At 38.0% G+C, this 19,981-nt stretch overlaps 1 protein-coding gene across 1 annotated transcript in view; it reads right to left on the bottom strand.

The window, feature by feature from the left end:
- The window catches only part of LOC145777418 (uncharacterized), a 113,459-nt gene that overhangs the window by 59,970 nt on the left and 33,508 nt on the right, over window positions 1-19,981 (bottom strand). The window contains exons 8-9 of the mRNA XM_082588784.1: window positions 19,043-19,173; window positions 5,150-5,270 (exon numbers count right to left, since the gene is read on the bottom strand). Of these exons, the coding sequence (XP_082444910.1) occupies window positions 5,150-5,270; window positions 19,043-19,173 (252 nt within the window). The remainder of the gene's footprint in view (window positions 1-5,149; window positions 5,271-19,042; window positions 19,174-19,981) is intronic.

Genomic DNA, 19,981 nt, shown 5'->3' with positions numbered 1-19,981 from the left:
AACAATAAACATAAAAATTCGAATTTCTAGTGGTCTTCAGTGCTTCGAATTTATGTTTATTGTTGGAAGTTTTTACATAATTTAACGTCGAAAGTAACCACACATCATTAGCCAATCTTTAAAACATTGTGTTCTATTTCTCTTGCCTTCAATCGCACTTTTTTCTGTTGGTCGTCACCGCTTCGATTTTTTATGTCATGATGTGCTGTCATGATGTGCTTAATTCCTCATGATGTGCTGGAATGTCGAAAGTTAGTTTCTTCTGCAGTAAGGAATGAACTTTCCCCTGCAAAACTATCGTCAGTTGTGAAATCACTTATTAGTGGCTGCGACGGAGATGTTACCAAATTTAATTTTGATACAACGCAATCATTCAGGTGAAATTATTGTAACTTGTACTGTTTGATACAACGCAATCATTCAGGTAAAATTATTGTAACTTGTACTACTGTATTCTGTATAGTAGACAACTAAGAAGGCAATATAGTTTAGAATATTTTGAATTATCAATTCTCATCAGTATGATCACATTAACTTATTTTGTTTCCACAGATATCGTGTTGAATGCATTGATAGCATAGTTGAGAATATTAAAAATCATGAGTTCCTTCAACCACAGGAAAATTACATTGGGATGAAAAGTTAATGACTTCTTTGGTATCCAAATATGATATTGATGATAGACTTCCAGTTCTAATGTCTGGTAAGCAGCTTGTGCATTTAATTTTTCCGGTGATAAAGCTATCTGTAACACCTGTATTCATATATGTGTTGTTTTCTTCCAGGACAAGGTGGCATAAAACTGCTGGGTGTTCCCAGTTTGCCGAAGCACAGTACTGACCGAGCTGGGAAGTTGATTGCGGATGCAACATATAGTCTATATACTTTACTGGACCAATGAAAATGCACAGATTATATTAAGTGCATGGTTTTAGACACAACTTCTGTAAATACTGGGCATTTAACGGCTGGCTGCATTTTCATTCAGGAAAAGCTCAATCGGCAACTTCTTTGGTGTGCATGTCGTCACCATTTTGGAGAAGTTTCATTAAGCCACGTATGGACTGATTTAAAAATTGAAGTATCAAAGAGTCCTGAAATTTTGGTATTCGCAAGATTTAGAGAAAACTTTCGATCATTAACAGCTCCGGTGACTCAACTAACTTTAATTATGCTCCACGAGACGAACGATCTCCTCAGATCAATCAATTATGTAACAAGATACTTCAAAGCAAATCTCCACTAAGTGGTGATTACAAAGAAGTATTGGAACTAGTGCTTTTGTATCTGGATGGTGGAAATACGCAATTCACCATCCAAAGTCCTGGTGCCTTCCATAAAGGCACGTTGGGTGTGTAAAATTTGTATTGTTTAAAAATGATCATTTTAGAGGAGAAAATTATCACTGAATTGCGGAAAGGAGCAATATTTGCAAGTCGTCAAGTTGAAAAGATCCATCGATTTATGGAGTTCGTTATTTTTTACTAACTTGCCATGGTGGTGTACTGCTCAGTTTTCTGAAGATGCCCCACACAATGACTTGACACTGTGGAATGCATGTAACCAACATTCTGATCAAGATGTATCCAACTCTGCAATTCGTTCTTTGTCAAATCACACTTGGTATCTTACTGAGGAACTAGTAGGGCTTTATCTGTTCAGCAACCAAGTGCACAATGATGAAAAGAAGAAAACAAGAAAATTGTGGACAAATTAAACACTTTTGAAAAAGTAACTGTTTTTTCAAAACGACATGGAGCTGGATTTGGGAAGTCAATTTTGTCCACTGTCACAGAAAGTTCCATTCTTGTATCATTTTTTGGCAGTTCAACCTGGAAATTTTTCAACTTGCTGAATATTCCAACTGGTTTTTTCAGTTTTCTTGTAGAGCAATGGGATGATATTCCATCGTACTCAGCAAGAAAGGAAATCATTAAAAACATCCGTGTTGTTAATGATAGTGCAGAAAGAGGGGTAAAATTGGCCTCTGACTTCCTGTCTACCGCACAAATGGAAAAACGGTATCACAATGTGCTGCAAGTGGTGGAGAACGATAGAAACGAAGTACCTAATTAGCGACACCATAGCAAGCCCTTAAAGTCTTGGTTTTTAACGTTGTGATTCGAAAAAGTGACTTTATTTGTTGTTTAAAACACGCAAGTGCACTATTTTCATTGGAGTGGTTTTCGTAATATTTTCGACGAGGAGGAGGTGGTCCTAAACGTTACCCGAATTGCTTGAAACTTTATATTTATGTTTCTTAAGCATAACCTCACCCATAGAAAAAGTAATCTTGTTTTTTTCAAGTTTTAATAATTTGGGGGGCACCAGCCGCACCCTACTGTATGTCATACGCAACTTATGCCTCACAGAAGAGCTTTTCATTGCCACAGCATATCCTTCTTTACTTGTGGCTGCTGTGCCTGGATTTAACAATGTAACCTGAGGCGGCCTCAAACGCGAGAAGCAGAACCTTTTTCATGCGTCAACAAAAGAGACGAAATAATTTCAAAGTGCAGACACAAAAATAAATTTACATTAAGAAGTTATAAACAACTCAACCTTTAACCTTCGTCTTTGTTTTCAAATCATTATTACCCACTTTTGTTGATATGACATTAACCTAAACAATTAATTTAACAATTAACATTAACTTAAACTGGATATCAAACCTCAATCGTCTTAGGCTACTGTGTGATGTGAAGTCTAACCATAGAAAGAGCTCAACACCTGCTCTCCTGGGCCACATCGAAACGGGCTTTTGCCTGACGATGGGTTTCTTTCATGTCCGGTTTTCTTTCTCCATCCTATTATTATTATTATGACTGCTCATCCACATCAATATTGGGACTGGCAAATTCAATCCACAACACTTTTCATTAGGCTGTCATTCATTACTACATGTGTGCTTCTCTCTGTTTTTGTTTTATTTTTTGCTATATGTTTTTGGGTTTTGTGGCCGTGCTAACTACTGATATATAGCCTACTACATGATTTTTCATTCAAGCATGTTTTAAACCTTTCAAGGTTTTGCCACCTTTTCCCGTTCGTTAACGTGCTGGTAGGTTTATATCGATTTTTGTAGTTAGTATCTTTTTCGTCCCGGACGCGTTAATGACAAAAAATAAAATGATTGATTGATTGAATATGTTTCGTCAATTCAATATTTCACACTGTTTATTTTGTTCATTTGAAATAACACTTTACCTTTTAAAAAACAGAGAGAGACTGTTCACCAGGCATTTTGTAATAAAAGTAATTTGCGTTCTTCTGGTGACTATTTACTAGGTTACCTCCTGATGTTAAAGATGATAACTAGCTTTTGTATTTCCGACGTTTCGTCAGTCAGCACGACTGACTTTATCAAGGTGGCTAAAACAGGTTAACACAACCTGTTCAGCAACGATGGCACAACACAAAAACGTACTGATAAAATGAATAAAGTAAGCAGCAAGAATCAGAATTAAAACACGCAACAAGATACCTAGAGGTTAAACTGAATGCGGTGAATGCCTAAAACCAGTAGGCTGCTTTCCAACAGCGTAAATTTATCTATCTATTGGGCCACCGTCAAGAAACATTGAAAAGTCATCAGACAAGACAGAAACCAAGGGAATTGGCAATAACAATGATAGAGAAGACGCACTGAGAATGGAAAAGGTGAAGTTAAAGTTAAAGTAATTTTTTGTACACAGAGGGAAAATTCTGACCATCTTTCTGGTTGAGAGCATGTTGCGCTTTCTGGTTTATGTACCACTTTTCTGTAAATAATCTTTTTGTGTAATCCTTTTCAGTTTTAAGAATGGTAGCGTTGGTCCAAGTAATTTTATGGTCTGAATTTATAGAATGTTTGCAAAGAGCGGAATGCTCCGGACGTTGAAATTTAATAGCTCTTTGGTGCTCGTTGATTCTAGATTTAAGGTCACGTTTTGTCTGTCCAATGTAGATTAAATCACAGTCATGACACGGAACTTGGTAGATCAATCCAGAAACTTCACCTTCTTTCATGGGGTCTTTAGCCGAGGGAAGGTATTTACCTATTGTCAGATAGGGTTTCATCGCAACTTTGATTCCTATGCCATAAAGGATACGCTGAATTTTGTCGGTTACCCCCCTTATGTAAGGAAGACAAGTAAAAGATTTATAAGGAGGAAGCGAAGGTTTCGGTTTGGGTCGCTGTATGCAAGCAAGTTTTCGTGAAAATCCGTTGAGCAGTAAGGTGTTTTGAATGTTTTTCTTGTGGTGTGAACGTTCAGAATCATCCGTTATGTGAGTGTCCAGTCTGTTGTACAATGTTTTGGCCACTGTGAGTTTTTGATGCTTGGGGTGATGTGAGTTGAACTGCAGGTATCTGTCTGTATGTGTTGGTTTTTTGTGTATGGTAGTGGTTAGTTTTTTGTTGTTGCTATGGCGAACCACTTTAACATCCAAAAATGAAATTTTGCCGTTGACCTCATGTTCTATGGTAAATTGAATGGATGATGAAATGCTGTTAAGGTGCTTGTGAAAATCATTAACTGCAGTTTTTTTGATGATGCAAAACGTGTCGTCAACATATCTAACCCATAATTGTGGAGGAGTGTGAAAGGTGCTGATGGCTTTGCGTTCAACGAATTCCATGAAGATGTTAGCAACAACTGGAGAGATGCAGGAGCCCATCGGCGTACCATAAATTTGGCGATACAACACATCTTTATAACAAAAAACAGTAGATTGAAAACACACTTTTAAAGCTTGAATCACGTCATCTGCACATAATTTTGTACGACTTTCAAGTGAATCGTCTGCCGATAACAGGTTAGATATTAGGTCCAAGGCTTCTGTCAGAGGGACAGAAGTGAAGAGGCTTACAACATCAAACGAAACGAGACAGTCTTCCTGGCTAACGTCAATATCTTTAATTATTTTGACAAACTCCGTGGAATTTTTTATGCAATATTGATGATCGAAGAGTTATTGTTATGTTAGTTTGCGGTATTATGCCACTATTCTGGTATCTAAATGTTTTTTGAGCAAAACTCAGCAGCATCTTTTGCAGCCAATATTGTCTAATTCGTCTATTTTTGGCTCAAACGTTCTTGTATAGGCTGAGGTCATTTTTTTGCAATTAATCAAAGTTAATAAAATTTTGTGGAAAATCTTACCACACCTTGTTCACAGTTGATGCCTGCGGTTCCTTGTGTACATTTGCAGTGGTAAGAATCAATCTCGTCGATGCATGTTGCGCCTTTGACGCATGGGCTTGACAAACACTCGTCTATTGAATCTACCTGTCAGTTTAAAAAGAAAACTTCAGATGCAACTTTTTATAAAAACTTTATGTTATCAAAAAATACCTCCATCAATTACAAAATTTAAGGAAAGAGATAAAGCAGAGCAAATTAAAAAATTCAAAGAAAATGAAGGGGTGTACCAGCAAACATCTGTAGGGTTGGCTCATAATACTAGAGAAGGATTCACAGAGGATACAAACTGATATGAATGAATCAACAAGTGAATAAAAAAATAACAGTTAACCTCTCAAGTACATGTAGCTCTACACGAAGTGAAATTTACATGCCTTTTAACTCTTTTTTATTTCTTTAAAAGTAATGTATAAAAGTAACAAAAATAACGTTGAAACAATAATGCCTTTTTAGACATTACTTTTAAAGAAATAAAAAAGGCATGTAAATTTCACTTTGTGAGGAGCTACATGTACTTGAGAGGTTAACTGTTATTTTTTTATTCACAAATTTAAAAAGCTGGTCATCGTAAAGGCGGATTGTAGCCACCTTCTGAACAAGCGTTCTGAATTGGTGAGTAAATGTCGTCAGCAAATGTCGGGAACATTTTAACACCAAGATTTTTGAAATTGATCAAGAACTTGAAGAGAAATTATATTATCAAGAATCCAAGTCTGCGGTTACCGCATGTAACAAACAAACAATTAACTCGCCAGCCTCAGCTTTGAAAGAATAGGGATGAGGAAACTAAAATTATTATCCAGTGAAGCAATTGAAGTAGGCTACAGTACAAAAGTTATTAAACAACGCTTAGTAAGCCATGTGGATTAATTGTTTTACATGCTGTATGGTTTAAAATCTTGTTTGCTGCCCATTATCAAATCGGTCCATGACTAAAGGGTTTGTTTTACATGCTGTATTTATTGTTTAACATCAATTTGTGCTTCGTTTAGCATTTAAGCACCGGTTCGACACCGCTCAAGAGCATGTGGCTGTGTCTTTGGCAAGATACTGAAAGGCGTGCCTTGGATTGCGCAGTGGCACCACTTTAAAATAGCTCTTGATTTCTTTTATAATTAAAAACAGTAAGCTGTTCTAAGGAGAAATGCTTACGGCCCTTCCTAGGGCTATGGCCTCTGAACTAAACATTAGGTCACATTTCAACTTCTATTCTTGGTAAACGTGATGTTCACTGAGGGGTTAGTTGCTTGTTGTATTTATTTATTTGGATTTTGTTTCAGACACAAGTAGAATTGGTTCATAGGATACAAACACACAAAGAAAACGAAATACAACACCACACAGAGAACGAGTAGCAGCTATCGGTACTACACAAACATTAACCATAAGTTTCAGGCTGGAGAGCACGATCACGATGCTGGAAGAAAGCAGATTGATAATAACACTCGGAATTTATCAAATGCTGAATCCACGTATTTGATGTATTAAAGCAGCGATCAGTAAATTGACATATACTTTTACGAAGGAGAGCATGAAACGTCGTAATTTTGTTAGTTACCATTACAGAGCTTATACTTATACGTCTCGGAAGATGAAATATAATTCTATAGCTGTTATTATACGCTACACGTAGACGATTGATACTGTAAGAAAAATATTTATACCACAGCTGAGAACCATACATTGGCATACAGTAGGATCGAAATAGTACGTTTTTGACAGTGGTAGAACACCTGGAGAATCTTGCTCTCAGCATATTGCTAGAGCAGTAAAGTGACCGGAGCTGTCTTTTCATGTCTTCATCATCAGACAGCATGTTGCTAATCACAATGCACAAGTACTTTACTGTCGTTTCAAAACGAATACATTCATCACCCAGATAAACAAACGGTTGGAAATCAAGTTTTAAGAACTTGGTTTTGAACATAACTCCAACAGTTTTATTAAAATTAAATATAATGTCATGCAACATAGCATACTGCTGGCACACATCAATAATTCTTTGCAGGCCCTTAATACTGGGTGCAAAACAATATATATCATCTGCATAAATAATGTGATTAAGGCAAAAATTCTTGACATAGCATCCTACGGCAAGGTTATTCAGCTCACACGACAAATCATTCATGTACAAAGCAAAAAATATGGACTTAATACACCACCCTGTCTCACCCCATTAGACACATGGAATGGCTGGGAGAACTGACCTCCCCACTTTACTGTCATACATTGATTGGCGTACCAGAATAACAATAGACGTACAAACAATAAGGGAACAGACCGTTCAATCAGCTTTGAGAATAGAAAAGAGTGATTCACTCTGTCAAACGCTTTGGACTTCCCAGCTGCGCTACCTGGCTGATATCTGTGGTGAATTGAACAAAGGCAATATTTTAAGTCAAGGCAAGAATGTAACTGTGATCGACACCAAAGTAGCCGTAGAAGCATTTATCTCGAAGGTTAAGTTGCAAGCGAATTGGAAGAGCCACAGTGGCGCACTCTCAGACGCTCGACAAGACGACATGTACCTCGAAGGCAATGGACTTGAGTTGACAGCGGCGTTGAAGGAGGACATTGCTGATCACGTAGGCCAGCTATCCAAGAAGATAGATAACTATACTTTCCAAATTTAGACACGGCTAGTCTTCAATGATGTATTAAGCCCTTCACATGTGATGACAGCCAGGTGGATGATGACGAATTTCCGGCCAAAGAAGAATTTATCATTCTCCGAATGAACAAAGCGTTGAAACTTGATTTCAAGGGAAAGGCTTGGAACCTTTCTGGATTGGCAGACTCCAGGACACACCAACATTCGCGACACAGGCATTAAATATCCTGAAATCTCTTTCAACAACGTATCGCTGTGAACAAGGATTTTCAACTGTCTTGGAAATGAAGACAAAGAAGCGCAATCGCCTGGATGTCGAAAGCGACGCAAGAATCGCCCTCAGTACCACAAAACCCAGGATCACAAAGCTGGCGGCTGAAGTTCAGGCCCAACCTTCGCATTGAATGTTTACCACGCATAGTTATCTTGTATTCAGTATTGTATTGTATGTGGATTGCCATTGTTAGCCCTTTGAAATACATAACAATAGACACCTTTGTTTTTGAAAATTGATCGTAGGGGTAATTGGTTCAATTCAGGGTGGAGATTAGAGTAACTAACAGCTATAAAAAGGTTGGGAACCACTATGTTAGTGCAATTACTTTGAAATGTAAAAACGCCCAAAACCGGCTTATATTTATGAGCAAAAGTAATTTTTGTTCACTTTAGCATTACTCTGTGTTATTACTCTTATTAGCTATTTTCGGGATATTCGAATAAAAACTGACTTTTTGACGTTTTTTCATCTCAAACAATTTATTTCAATAAATTTTTTGAGTAAAAATTTAATTTCTATATTTTTAAATAAAATATTTTGGCTGTGTGATTTTCATAGCTCCCGTTATTAGCGATTGATTAGCACGGGACTAAGATAGCCCGTGACATACTTTGCGCACGAAAACAGCTCGTATTAAGGTAGGGTTAAAAGTACCAAAAGAGGTCAGGGAATGTATCGATGCTTTGTTCTCTTCTGCACACAATTTGTGCAAGTATAACAACGAAACATGCATCGAAGTATACAGTAGATGTGACATTAAAAGATAGAACTATCATAAATTGGTATACTAAACTGTTTAGACGCTCTCTTGAAAGTCACGATACACTTTGACGAAAATTTTAGTGACTGCAGTTTAGTTACTAAAGGGTTGTGTGTGTTGGTTGCCATTTTAACCAATTTTGTAAAATCCCAGTGAAACTTCGAATCAATCAGCCGATCAGAAGTTACAGGTAAAACAGAGAAAAACGCAAACATTTCTGATACAAAATATCGTCAGACTAATAAAATAATGGCGTAACTCACTTTTTGATGAAATTGAGATATTAGTGTTTTGTGGGTCCCTAACATGTAGCGCATCTGCCATATAATTTTCTAAGACCTACGTTAAAGAGAAAGTGGTATTTTCGTAACATTGTCAAATGGCCTAACTCAAACGCATGACTTGGGCCATTTTACAAACCTTTTTAATCGTTTGCTGGATATTATGCTTTCATCCAACAGAGCAGATGGTCAGAAGACCACGATCTAAATTGTACAGAAATAGAGCTTCCACTTCATCACAAGTCTAGACGATTAATTTAGCACAAAATAATTATGTTTTTTTCTATTCTATGTATCGTGATCTTGGCCATTTCCAAGTAACTACCGGTACCCTACTTAAATCAATCTGTTTTTTTTTCTGTTCCTTTGAGAAGCTTCATTTTCCTAGCACTCTGGTAGCGCGACTTATCACCTCACACTGTGATACAGGTCAGATCTTTTCAATGCACTGTATCTCGGAGTCTTCTTGCACCCAAGGCAGGTTTTTGTAGAAAGCCATTGTTGGATACTTAATTAATTCTCAGCTTAATATCACACTTAGCAACTTTATAAGCTCATAGCTGGTTTTTCGCCATCATTCTTGAGTTTCACTGATCAGTGAAACAATGGGAGAAGGAAAATATGCATCAATGGGAGAAGGAAAATATAGATTTCAAAACGTTTGAATCGACTTTTATGTGTAGGTAAATGTGCTAAAATGGGAAAAGAGGAAAATCACTTTTTGGTGAAATTTCTCAATGACTTGCCTACTGTAGATTCCCATTACTGTAGAAAGGTCACGACGTACAGAAAGAAGAAATTCTTGTACCCTGAAACTACCATAATCCAACTTCATCGGCAAGACAAAGAGCTTGCTGAATCATCAGGAATACGATAATTGAGCACAGCCTATTTTAGTGAAGTATTTCATGATGAGAGCTTCTCCGTCTTCATTGTCGGCTCCAGCTCGTGTCCGAGTATTGGTTTGTCTTCATATTGAATTTGGCTTTGGATGGTAATGTCGTATCATGTGGCTTTGGAGGCCCCATGTCCCCGGGAGGCCCAGTCTTATGATGGAAAAGACGTGGGCAAAAGGCACTGGGAGACGATCATCATAGATCCGCCGCCAATGTGTGAAATCGGGCTGGAAGCTTCCAACTCTTCCAAGCTTGCCCAAGTTACCCGTGATATCATCGCCATTGGGCTTTGTTTGGTCCAAGTCTAAATTGAGACAAAGGCCATTCGCTTGTATGGTTGTTTAAAGTGGTCGTATCTACGCGAGGGCTACGCACACACTCTTGGCCAGATCCATGTCCACTGCGGTCCAATAAAATCGAAACGTGCAGCTTCAGAGGAACTGGTTGCAACGGGCTGCCGGGTGGTCTGTTTATACCATGTAAGGATCAGTGCGACATGTGTGTTTTATTCAAACACAGTAATATTACCAAGGAACAATACGATAACCATATCAAGGTGAAGAATGAAGCTTGAGATAAGAAGACGAAAGACAAAGAGTCTGCTAGCACAGTAAAATCCGTATGGACAATGGATTCACGGGCTGTACTTCTGTGTCCCAAAACTAAGGCAAGCAGTATGTACTATAAAACCAAGCTGCAGGTACACAATTTTACACTATTCAATCTTGAATCAAAAGATGCTTATTGCTCTATTTGGAATGAAACAGAAGGTGACTTACGCAGTGAAGTATTCGATTTGTTGCAGTTTAATCATTTCGAACGGATAATTTCTGGAAGCCCCGGTCTGGAGGAGATAGTTATTTGGAGTGATGGGTGTGGATATCAAAATAGAAACTCTAATGTTTGTAGTGCCTACTGTGCCCTTGCATGGAAGCATGACATCACTATTACTCAGAAGTACCTCGTGGCTGGTCACACTCAAATGGAGAGCGATAGCATGCATAGTACTATCGAGGAAAAATTGGCAAACGACATTTTTATGACGAGAGATTACAAAATTATCATCCAGGATCAGACCGCATCCCAACAATGTACAGAGGATGCAACACAGTGATTTTATGAAAATCGATGGATGATGCTTGTTGAGTATCAGACCTGGAATGAAAGCTGGAGATCCCACTGTTCATGATCTTAGAGGCCTGAATCATGAAAGCAGTGGAAAGGTATTGTACAAGGCCCCATTATGTGAGACTGCACAGTAAGAGGATCTGCCACAGCGGTCACAAACAAACTTAGGCGACACTACATGAATTCCTATTTTTTTCAAGCCATCTTCCAATCAAATTGAGGAAATACAGTGATCTCCAATCTATGTAGCATGTTATGCCAACAGGGTGCCACTCCTTTTTTGATAATTTGCCTCATCACTGATCTAATTTATTCAGCTTGTCTTGCCAACTCTGACGGTTTTTAGGCGAAATATGCAGTCTAGCATGAAATATAACTCCTATCGTTAGATTGGAGTTGCTATTAGGGATTTTCCTGTTAATTCTAGCCATATTATCACTGTTATTATGTCACCGTTAAAAAAATCATATTGATAAACTCAAAATATCAAATGGCCTAAGTCATGTCAGTGCATTCGGAAAATGGCCTAAGTCAGCCCAGCACATTATGGGATGCAAAATGAAGCAAATCAAAGTATACATGCTCATTGTACTTGTGTCGACATGCTATTTTCGTTTAACTGTACAATAAATATGATAAAAACAACCGTGTAGACAGTTTTTTTCGATTATCTCAAAACAAGAAAAAATGAGTTACGCCATTATTTTATTAGTCTGACGATATATTAAGTCAACGTTTCGCCGTCGACAGCGTGGCCTAGAGTAGTGGTTCTTAAAGTAAGGGGAGAGGGGAGTGAAAACTCTCGAAGGGAGGCACGAACACGGTGGGCTATTGTACTAGTATTCTACTGTTGTGTAGAAGTTGTGAACAGAAATGTTGGTAACACCTTACCTTGTGTCACGATTATTGATTGATCACTATGTAACACAACTTTTGTTTGGATATTTTTTTTAAAACTCCTTTATGTATTTTTGTGTGCTGAGTAGTTTTTTCAGAACTTCAGTTATTTTTTTCGTACCATCGTTACGTTTTGAGATATTCAATTTTTTGTTTCATCTGATGTAGCTGTAATTAGCAAATTGTGTTATACTCGTGCAACAGATTTCAACTCCACATCAAGATTTAGTTTGGTTTATTGAACGCAAACGCCAGTTTAAGTTCATAAAGAAGGCTTGATGATAAACATAACATTTTCAAATAGTAAATGTCAATCAAAAATTTACTTTTGAGCAAGGTCTTCTTTTATGATCACTCCTGTCTTGCCTTACCAAAGACCAAATGTGGTCTCCCAGCATTTCATTGTCTGAGCGGCCTTTATATCATTTTTCCATTGGCTTAATATTCTGGTGAAATATCTCACCATGCTCCTCATTGAAGTCGCAAAGATTTTCTTGAAAAACATGCATATGAGAACATAAACAATAAAGTTTTACAGACATGAGACACGCCATGTTTTGATAACATTTGATTTGTTTTTCCACCAACTGTTTATAATTTCGGTCCCTTTTTATTTATCAAAACTCCATCAACTACGCCTTGAGATGCTTGCCACTCTTCCTTTTCTGTTTCATTCTTTCTTCCAAGTTTTTACACATTAGCATTGTGTTTATCTGGCAACACACAGATATTCTTCCTTTTGTTTTTCCGACTGATAGTCTGGGAAACATTGATCCAATTTCTTGAAAAACCTGTCCTTGAAAATCCAAAGCTTTTACGAACTGTTTTACTAAACATCTGTTGATATGAACTGTTTGCAGTAAAGGTTTTTCCCTGGTTAGAAGAGGCTGCCTAGTAATGTACATTTCTGGAGATAGTTTTTCTTCGTCGCTTGATGAATTTTCTCATAATGCTCACCGTCAGCTCTACCACTGCACAACAGTGGCGTAGCAATATAGGCTACCTCCCTTGGATGTTTGCACGAAATGCCGCTCCCTTTAACACAGTTGTAAAAGCTGATAAAAATTTCACACAGCAGAAGAATTAAAGCGGTGTTTGTTTAATTTTATTAAAAGTTCAAAATTCAATACGTCTAGCCAGGAGCTCCGAGAGGGGGGCAAGTTGGGCAACTTTCTCCCCTAGCATAACATTGTAAAGAAAAAACGAGTAGATTTTCGTTTTTTCACGTTTGAGGGAGGCCCATTTTTGCCACTAAAATAACAATGTACCAACTTAGAAAACAAACATATTTTTGAAAGAAACGGGCAGTTTTAAGTATTTTTAGATCATGGTAGATACTACTTCAGATGTTTCTTATCAAGAACAAATCATTGTCGTATTAAGGTAGGCTATGTTAAATTGCTTCAAGACGTAAGATTTGATGCTGTTTAGCCTACTGATTTCTGCATTGGTTTCTATTGTTCTAACTTGAAAACTGGTGCTACTGCGTTTGGCTAAGCGTGTAGTCTACTATTTTTGCTTGACCAACTGAACCTTGATTTCAAAAACTGCGTTGGCCAGGTTTATCTGGGACATATCTGGGAAGATTAAAACTGTCCAAGCAAGATTCAATTTAAGGGAAGTAAACTCTTTTGCCTATTGTCTGCTTATGGATGTCATTGCTAAAATCTGGTTGGAGTGCATAGTGTTGTTCAGATGTCATATCATTTTTTGAGTAATTGATCGACTGTAAGCTAAGCTTGTGCCATTTTCAATTGTAGCCCGGCCAGATCGGAAATTCTAAAGAAAGTTTTCTCATCCATGCAGCCTACTTGAGTAGTTTCGAATCTATACTTCTCTGCATTTTGTGGATTACAGTTTAAAACATTATTCACTCGACTAACCTATTCATACAGCAATAAAGAACTGTTAAATGGATAGCAAGATATTCAATGGATAGATGTCCGACCCGATAGCTCAGTTGGTTAGCGCGTGTGACTTCGTGAACGAAGAAGCTTGAAAATCAAGCGACGCTAGTCCGATTCTCTGAGTGTGCGCTTGAGCAACGCATTCTGAGGACTGCTCTCAATCCATTAGGCGGCATCTAACACGCCCGCACTGCTTAAACACTACATAGGCAGGGTAGCCTACTTTCAGCAGTCCTGGATGCCCAGCACACTGCGAATCTATCATTCAGGACGTCGATCACCTGGTCAAGGATTTCCCAGTCACCGAAATCAGTGTCGGATAAGAAGCAGTAGGCCTATGTGTAGATGTTGATATATGATAGTATCAAAAAAAAAGTATTTATGTAACGACATTTCTAAACTCTGGTTAAATGTGCCAAAGGCACAGTGTATGAGATGTGCAAACTACAATTTTTTCCAGAAAAAAAAATTGGGGGCCGTTTTAGGTATTGTTTCCCGACCAGTCCTGATTTCTCTCGGAGGCCCTGAGTCTAGCTTTCATTGAAGCAAGTTCAGAAATTATATCGTCAAATGATAATGTCTCGACTAAATCACTTTCAATAGACAGTGTTGCTTGGAAGAGGCTGCTTTCTCCCATAGTCGATCTCAAGCAAGATTTTATCAACTTAGGTTTTGAAAAACTTCTTTCACAGCTTGCGATAAAAACAACAACAGTGAGGTAAAGTGAGTAAAGCTTAAGACTCATAAATAAATAAGGTGTTGATTCACATAAACGATGTTTACTTAACCATTGCAGCACGTCCAGCGCTGTAGCATCATTTTTAAATGTAAAACCACTCGATTGCACTAATCGATTAAACCTAAAGATTTTTAGTCTGAACTCGGTAAAATGTTACGTCATCAGCATAGATTTTCTCCAATTTGTCCATATCTATTTCGATACTGTCACTTCGCAACAAGGAGTTTTTGACTTCACTTAGATCAGTGTTAACTTAAGTCGTTTAAGTCTGAGTCTCTCTGAGAATAAATTAATGTGACTGTCTTTGTTCGTTTAAAACGTTATCACATTTTTCCGCCCTCCAGCAACGTGCCGCCCCTGGATTTATCCACAAGATCCAATGAGTAGCCACGCCACTGCTCCACAAGCACAAAAAAACAACAGTATTTTGTTTAACCACTATGGAGACCAAGCAAAAATGCTAACATTTTATAGTCACCACAAACATATCACTTAAACTGGGCGTAACTGCTTTTAATGAGCAGTTACTTGACAGTTTCATAATCTTTTTTCATCTGTGTTGAATAAGCAAGTGGAATTGACAGATATATGTTGCCATTGTGAAGTAACACTGCTTTGAGACTTTTGGTAGAACTGTAATGCCACTGAGTAGTGAGTAGGATCATGATCTATTTCAAGTTCCTATTCCTGTAAACTTATTAAATTCTGTTGTCAATAACAGTAAGGCAATGGGTTTAGAGTTAAATTCAAGAAAAACAGAATGCATGACGGTATCAAAAAAGAAAACTTATCCAAATTGCAACCTAACACTCAATGGTGTTACAGTGAAACAAGTTGATAAATTTAAATATCTTGGATACATTATAACTTCCGATGGCAAAAGTGACACTGAAATTAAAAAGAGAATCGCCATAGCAAAGGATACTTTCAGTAAAATGAGCACAGTCTTCAGGAATCGCAACATGACAATAAAGACCAAAATTAAAGTTTTAAAAGCATATTTAGAATCGATTCTAACCTACGGATGTGAATGCTGGACAATAAGTAAAGATGTGAATTAAAGACTAGAGGCTGTTGAGATGTGGTTTCTCAGAAGGATGTTGAGGATATCTTGGACTGAAAAGAAGAGTAATGACGAAGTTATGAAATTGACAAATGCAGAAGGAGATTAATAACAACAGTTAGAAGGCGTCAGATGCAATTTGTAGGTTATATTCACAGACATGGAGATTTGGAAAAATTAGCTCTATTGGGGAGGATACAGGAAAAAAAAGCAGAGGTCGACAAAGATTAACTTATTTAAACAGCTTGAATCAATAGGCCACAAACACAACAGTTAAAACAAACGATTTTATACGAATGGCAAATGACAGAGAAGTTTGGAAGACCATGATCGCCAACGTCTGTATCAGATCAGGCACATAATCATCATCATTCCTGTAAACAGTACTCTGTACTGTAAGCCTCACCAATCAGATTTCACTAACTCTACTCCTACAACTTTATATATGGGGTTTACTGCTGTGATGTAGTATCCAAATACATAACAAATGCAATGCGTAACAATTTAAAAAAGCAAAAGATGTTCATTCTCGCAATACCAGAAATGCAATTGACAAGGATAATTTTTATGTTCCTCAATATTCATCTTCAAAACTTCAACGTAGTTTCAAGTATACAGGAGTGGAAATTTGGAATTCAATCCCATTGGAAATAAGAAAAAAATCACCTATATCATTTAAAAAAAATTATAAAAATTTACTACTATCATTTTACCAATGATGATGGCTTCAGGACTATGTAGAACTTTTATTAGATGATGTATTTTGTGTTCATTCAAGCAATTATACCGTAAATTTATGTTTTAGATTCTTTTGCCTCGCTTCATTGATGTTTAATTTGTTACTTTTTCTTTTGTTGAGGGTGGCTGCTCGACTAGAAGACCTTCCAGGTCACTTCGCAGCCACCCGTTGCAGTATCCACACATAATACATTTTACGTTATCGTTTGTTTTATCCGATTTTGTTGAATATGTGTGTTTATACTCGCAACAAATAAAATGTCAATCAATCAATGCGGTAAAATTTCTGAGAAAAGAAATAAAAGCATTTTTTCTGCTAGATTTAACACTGCCACGTGCCCCTTCACTTCTTCAAGCAAATAAGACTCCGATTTACAACATGATAATGTTGACAGACACAGATCATAGCAACAATATCATATAAAATGGAAATCAACGTAACTTGAAAACGATCGATGATAGAAACAAGCTGATAGCATTTTTGTAATCAGCGCTTGAAAATTATGCAGACACACTTAAAAAATGTAGCCAAACAAAAAAAAATTAAATTTTGTTCAGTGGTAATATGGCCTGACTTTATTTCCTAGCGCCAAATCTTGCAGTTTTTGTTTATTCCATTGTTCGGTAACAATAGTTGTTTGTGATGTTATTTTGTGTGAAAGTGGCTTTTTTGCATTTGCAAGCGCGAAGACACAAGCTCGGAACAAACTGGACTGTGAATCTGACATGCGATGTGCATTGTCAAGTCAGCCACGAATTTACCTGCTGGCTTCAAAAAGCAGCTACATCCTTCGCATTAATGCGAGGGGAAGTCGATTGCGTTCCACTTGATCTTTTGATTGATGTAGGCTACTGTATAATTTACATGGAAAATAGAAAATAAACTTTGTTTGTTTTAAAATCTAAGACATGTAAAACTTATATAGTTTGATCTAAATTTATAACTTAAAGTAGAAAAAGGGCACAAAGTTTTAGACGTGACGTCAAAAGGGGGTGGGCAACCCAAAAAGTTTAAGAACTCTTGACCTAGAGGCAGAGGCGTAGCAACCGCCCTCCGAACCCTCCGATCGGAGGGGGCCCCGCAAGGAATGAGGGCCCCTCCGCCGAAGTTTTTGGAAGACTATCGAAATGTAGGATATAGGCTAACCACATGGTCACAAACGCACGCAAAAAAGCAGAGCTTATTGGTATTGAGCAGGTGTTTTCAAAAAACACGGTACGCGTAGGAAGAGAATGTTTGGTTACGAATGTGCTGATGATTCGAGTCGTCTTTCAGCTGAAGAAAAGTTCAAATCGTAATTTTTTCTTGTTCTCACTGATCAGGCCATGTCTTCTGTTTCTTTGCGCTTTGGCCAACTCGTGGAGTGGTACAAGTTGTTTGAACTTCTGTACAATGCTAGCAGCCTGAAGAAGTGTCTCAGAGAAAATGGTTGGTTGGTTTTTGAATCTTTATCCTCGGACTGACAAAGCCTTGATTGATTATTTCTGGTAGTTCGTTGTCGAGGCTCTTGACGCAAGGCCGGTTACCGAGATTGGCAGAGTGAAGTTTTCCGATTGTTGAAGTGATGTTGCCAGGAAATTATTCCATTCACTAGGTGCCGCTGAATAGAGAATGGTCCTGAAATGCGTTGCTCAAGCGCTTACCCAGAGAGTCGAACTTGCGCCGTGTAGTTTTGAGCGGGCACGTAACCACTGAGCTAATGGGGAGACAATGGAACTGGACAATCACCACAAAAAAAATTAAAAGAAAAATCGGAGGCATTGATGCCAACGAACTAATAATGGAATTGAATCGTTTTATTTATGCCATCGAGAAAGAGAGAGGACTTGTCACGGCAAGCATTTTTTTAACGTAGGCCTACAAGAACAGCCTTCAGGAGATATATCCGAATCTTTGCATTTGCACCAGAATTCTTCTGACCGACCACACCAGTTACTGTCGCCAGTGCTGAAAGGATCATCACTAGAATGAAACTGATCAAAAATATCCTGCGCTTAACTATGGCAAATGACAGGCTTTCTGCTCTTGCAATTACCATCGAAAACAAGATTGCCAAATCCCTGGACAATGACCCATTACAATTTGCGCAGAACAAGGCTCGAAAGAAGAGCTTTGCGGAATTATGGAATATATGTCCACACTATCACTGTAGACCTACAGTGGTGGGCGCAGCTAATGTAAAAATTAGCTTTCAACAAAGAAATCAGCGGATTTCCATTAAATTTACTTTCGCTAACGAGTCCGCTAAAATGCTAATCCGCTAACCAAAGCGTTAGCTTCGCTAATTAGCGGAACTGTGCCCTCTACTGTGTATACATAATATGAACCCTGCATGTTGTGTAAAATAAATACCACATTCCAGCTTATGCGTTGGAAGGGGCCCCGGACTTATGTTCGGAGGGGACCACATTCTTCGTTGCTACGGCCCTGCCTAGAGGGTTAAGAAAGTAGTCACTTTCATTAACAAGCTGGTGAGTTGTAAGTTTACTTGAAAGAAAAGTAAAATTACGGTGATGTGAAATGTTTCGCACAAATCTTAGAAATAGATTGTGTGGTACCTGACAACTTTCTCCTGTATATGGGGAAGCGCACATACCATCGCATTTGCCAGTTACTCTGTGGCAGGTTGCTCCTTGCGAGCAATGGCATTCTTCCAGACAACCTTCTCCCCACTTACCATCTGTGCAAACTACAAAAACAGTCAGAGGTAAAAAGCAACAAAATTTCTTCAACCCTTTATGTTCCTAGGACTAACTAGTTATCTTAGTTTTGCAAAATGTTTACGCAATGTTGTGCTATGGAGGGCACGAAGCTTGGCTTCTTATATGAGACTCGCATACTTTCCGATGTGAATAAGACCCACATGAGCAATGAGCATGCTATCTGAAACAAAGTTTGTATTTCTAATACTACAGTAGTAAGAAAGTTATGAATGCATATTCTCACCAATACTGTTTAATCTACACGAAGAAGCAATCATCAAAGAACTTTCAACAACACTGAACAAGAGAAGATGAAACTGTCATTCTGGTTGACATAGAAAAAAAAGCAAGAAAATATAGATAAAATCAATATGGTCAGTAAAGTAGTTGTAGTCCAGTTTTGATCTGGTGATGTCACCGTTACCGACGGTGGCCAGATCCAATAGCCTTCACACCCTGCCTCCACATGGATCTGTCTAAAGCGTCCTCTCTTGTCAAGCCGACCTTGCTGCTTTCCTCCTCAACTTGCCTTTTTCACGCTTTCTTGGGTCTTTCTTGCTTCCTACGACTGTCCACTTCAGCGGTTTTCTCAAAACATCATCTTCATTTCCCCTCAAGCATTCCCAAAGCACTTCACTTCATTCATCTTCGCCAACTTATCAACACTCTCATTCAACTAAAGCAAGTTTATGTTCCACGCTCTCTCAGTTCTTCGTAAAATCGCCAACTCGTTTTCTTGTAAGCACCATACCTCACTTCCGTACAGTATTGCAGATATCGTGCAACTACAGTAGT

The sequence above is a fragment of the Aplidium turbinatum genome, chromosome 9, assembly GCF_918807975.1.
Source record: "Aplidium turbinatum chromosome 9, kaAplTurb1.1, whole genome shotgun sequence".
Lineage (NCBI taxonomy): Eukaryota > Metazoa > Chordata > Ascidiacea > Aplousobranchia > Polyclinidae > Aplidium > Aplidium turbinatum.
This window is presented reverse-complemented; position numbering and strand designations above follow the sequence as displayed.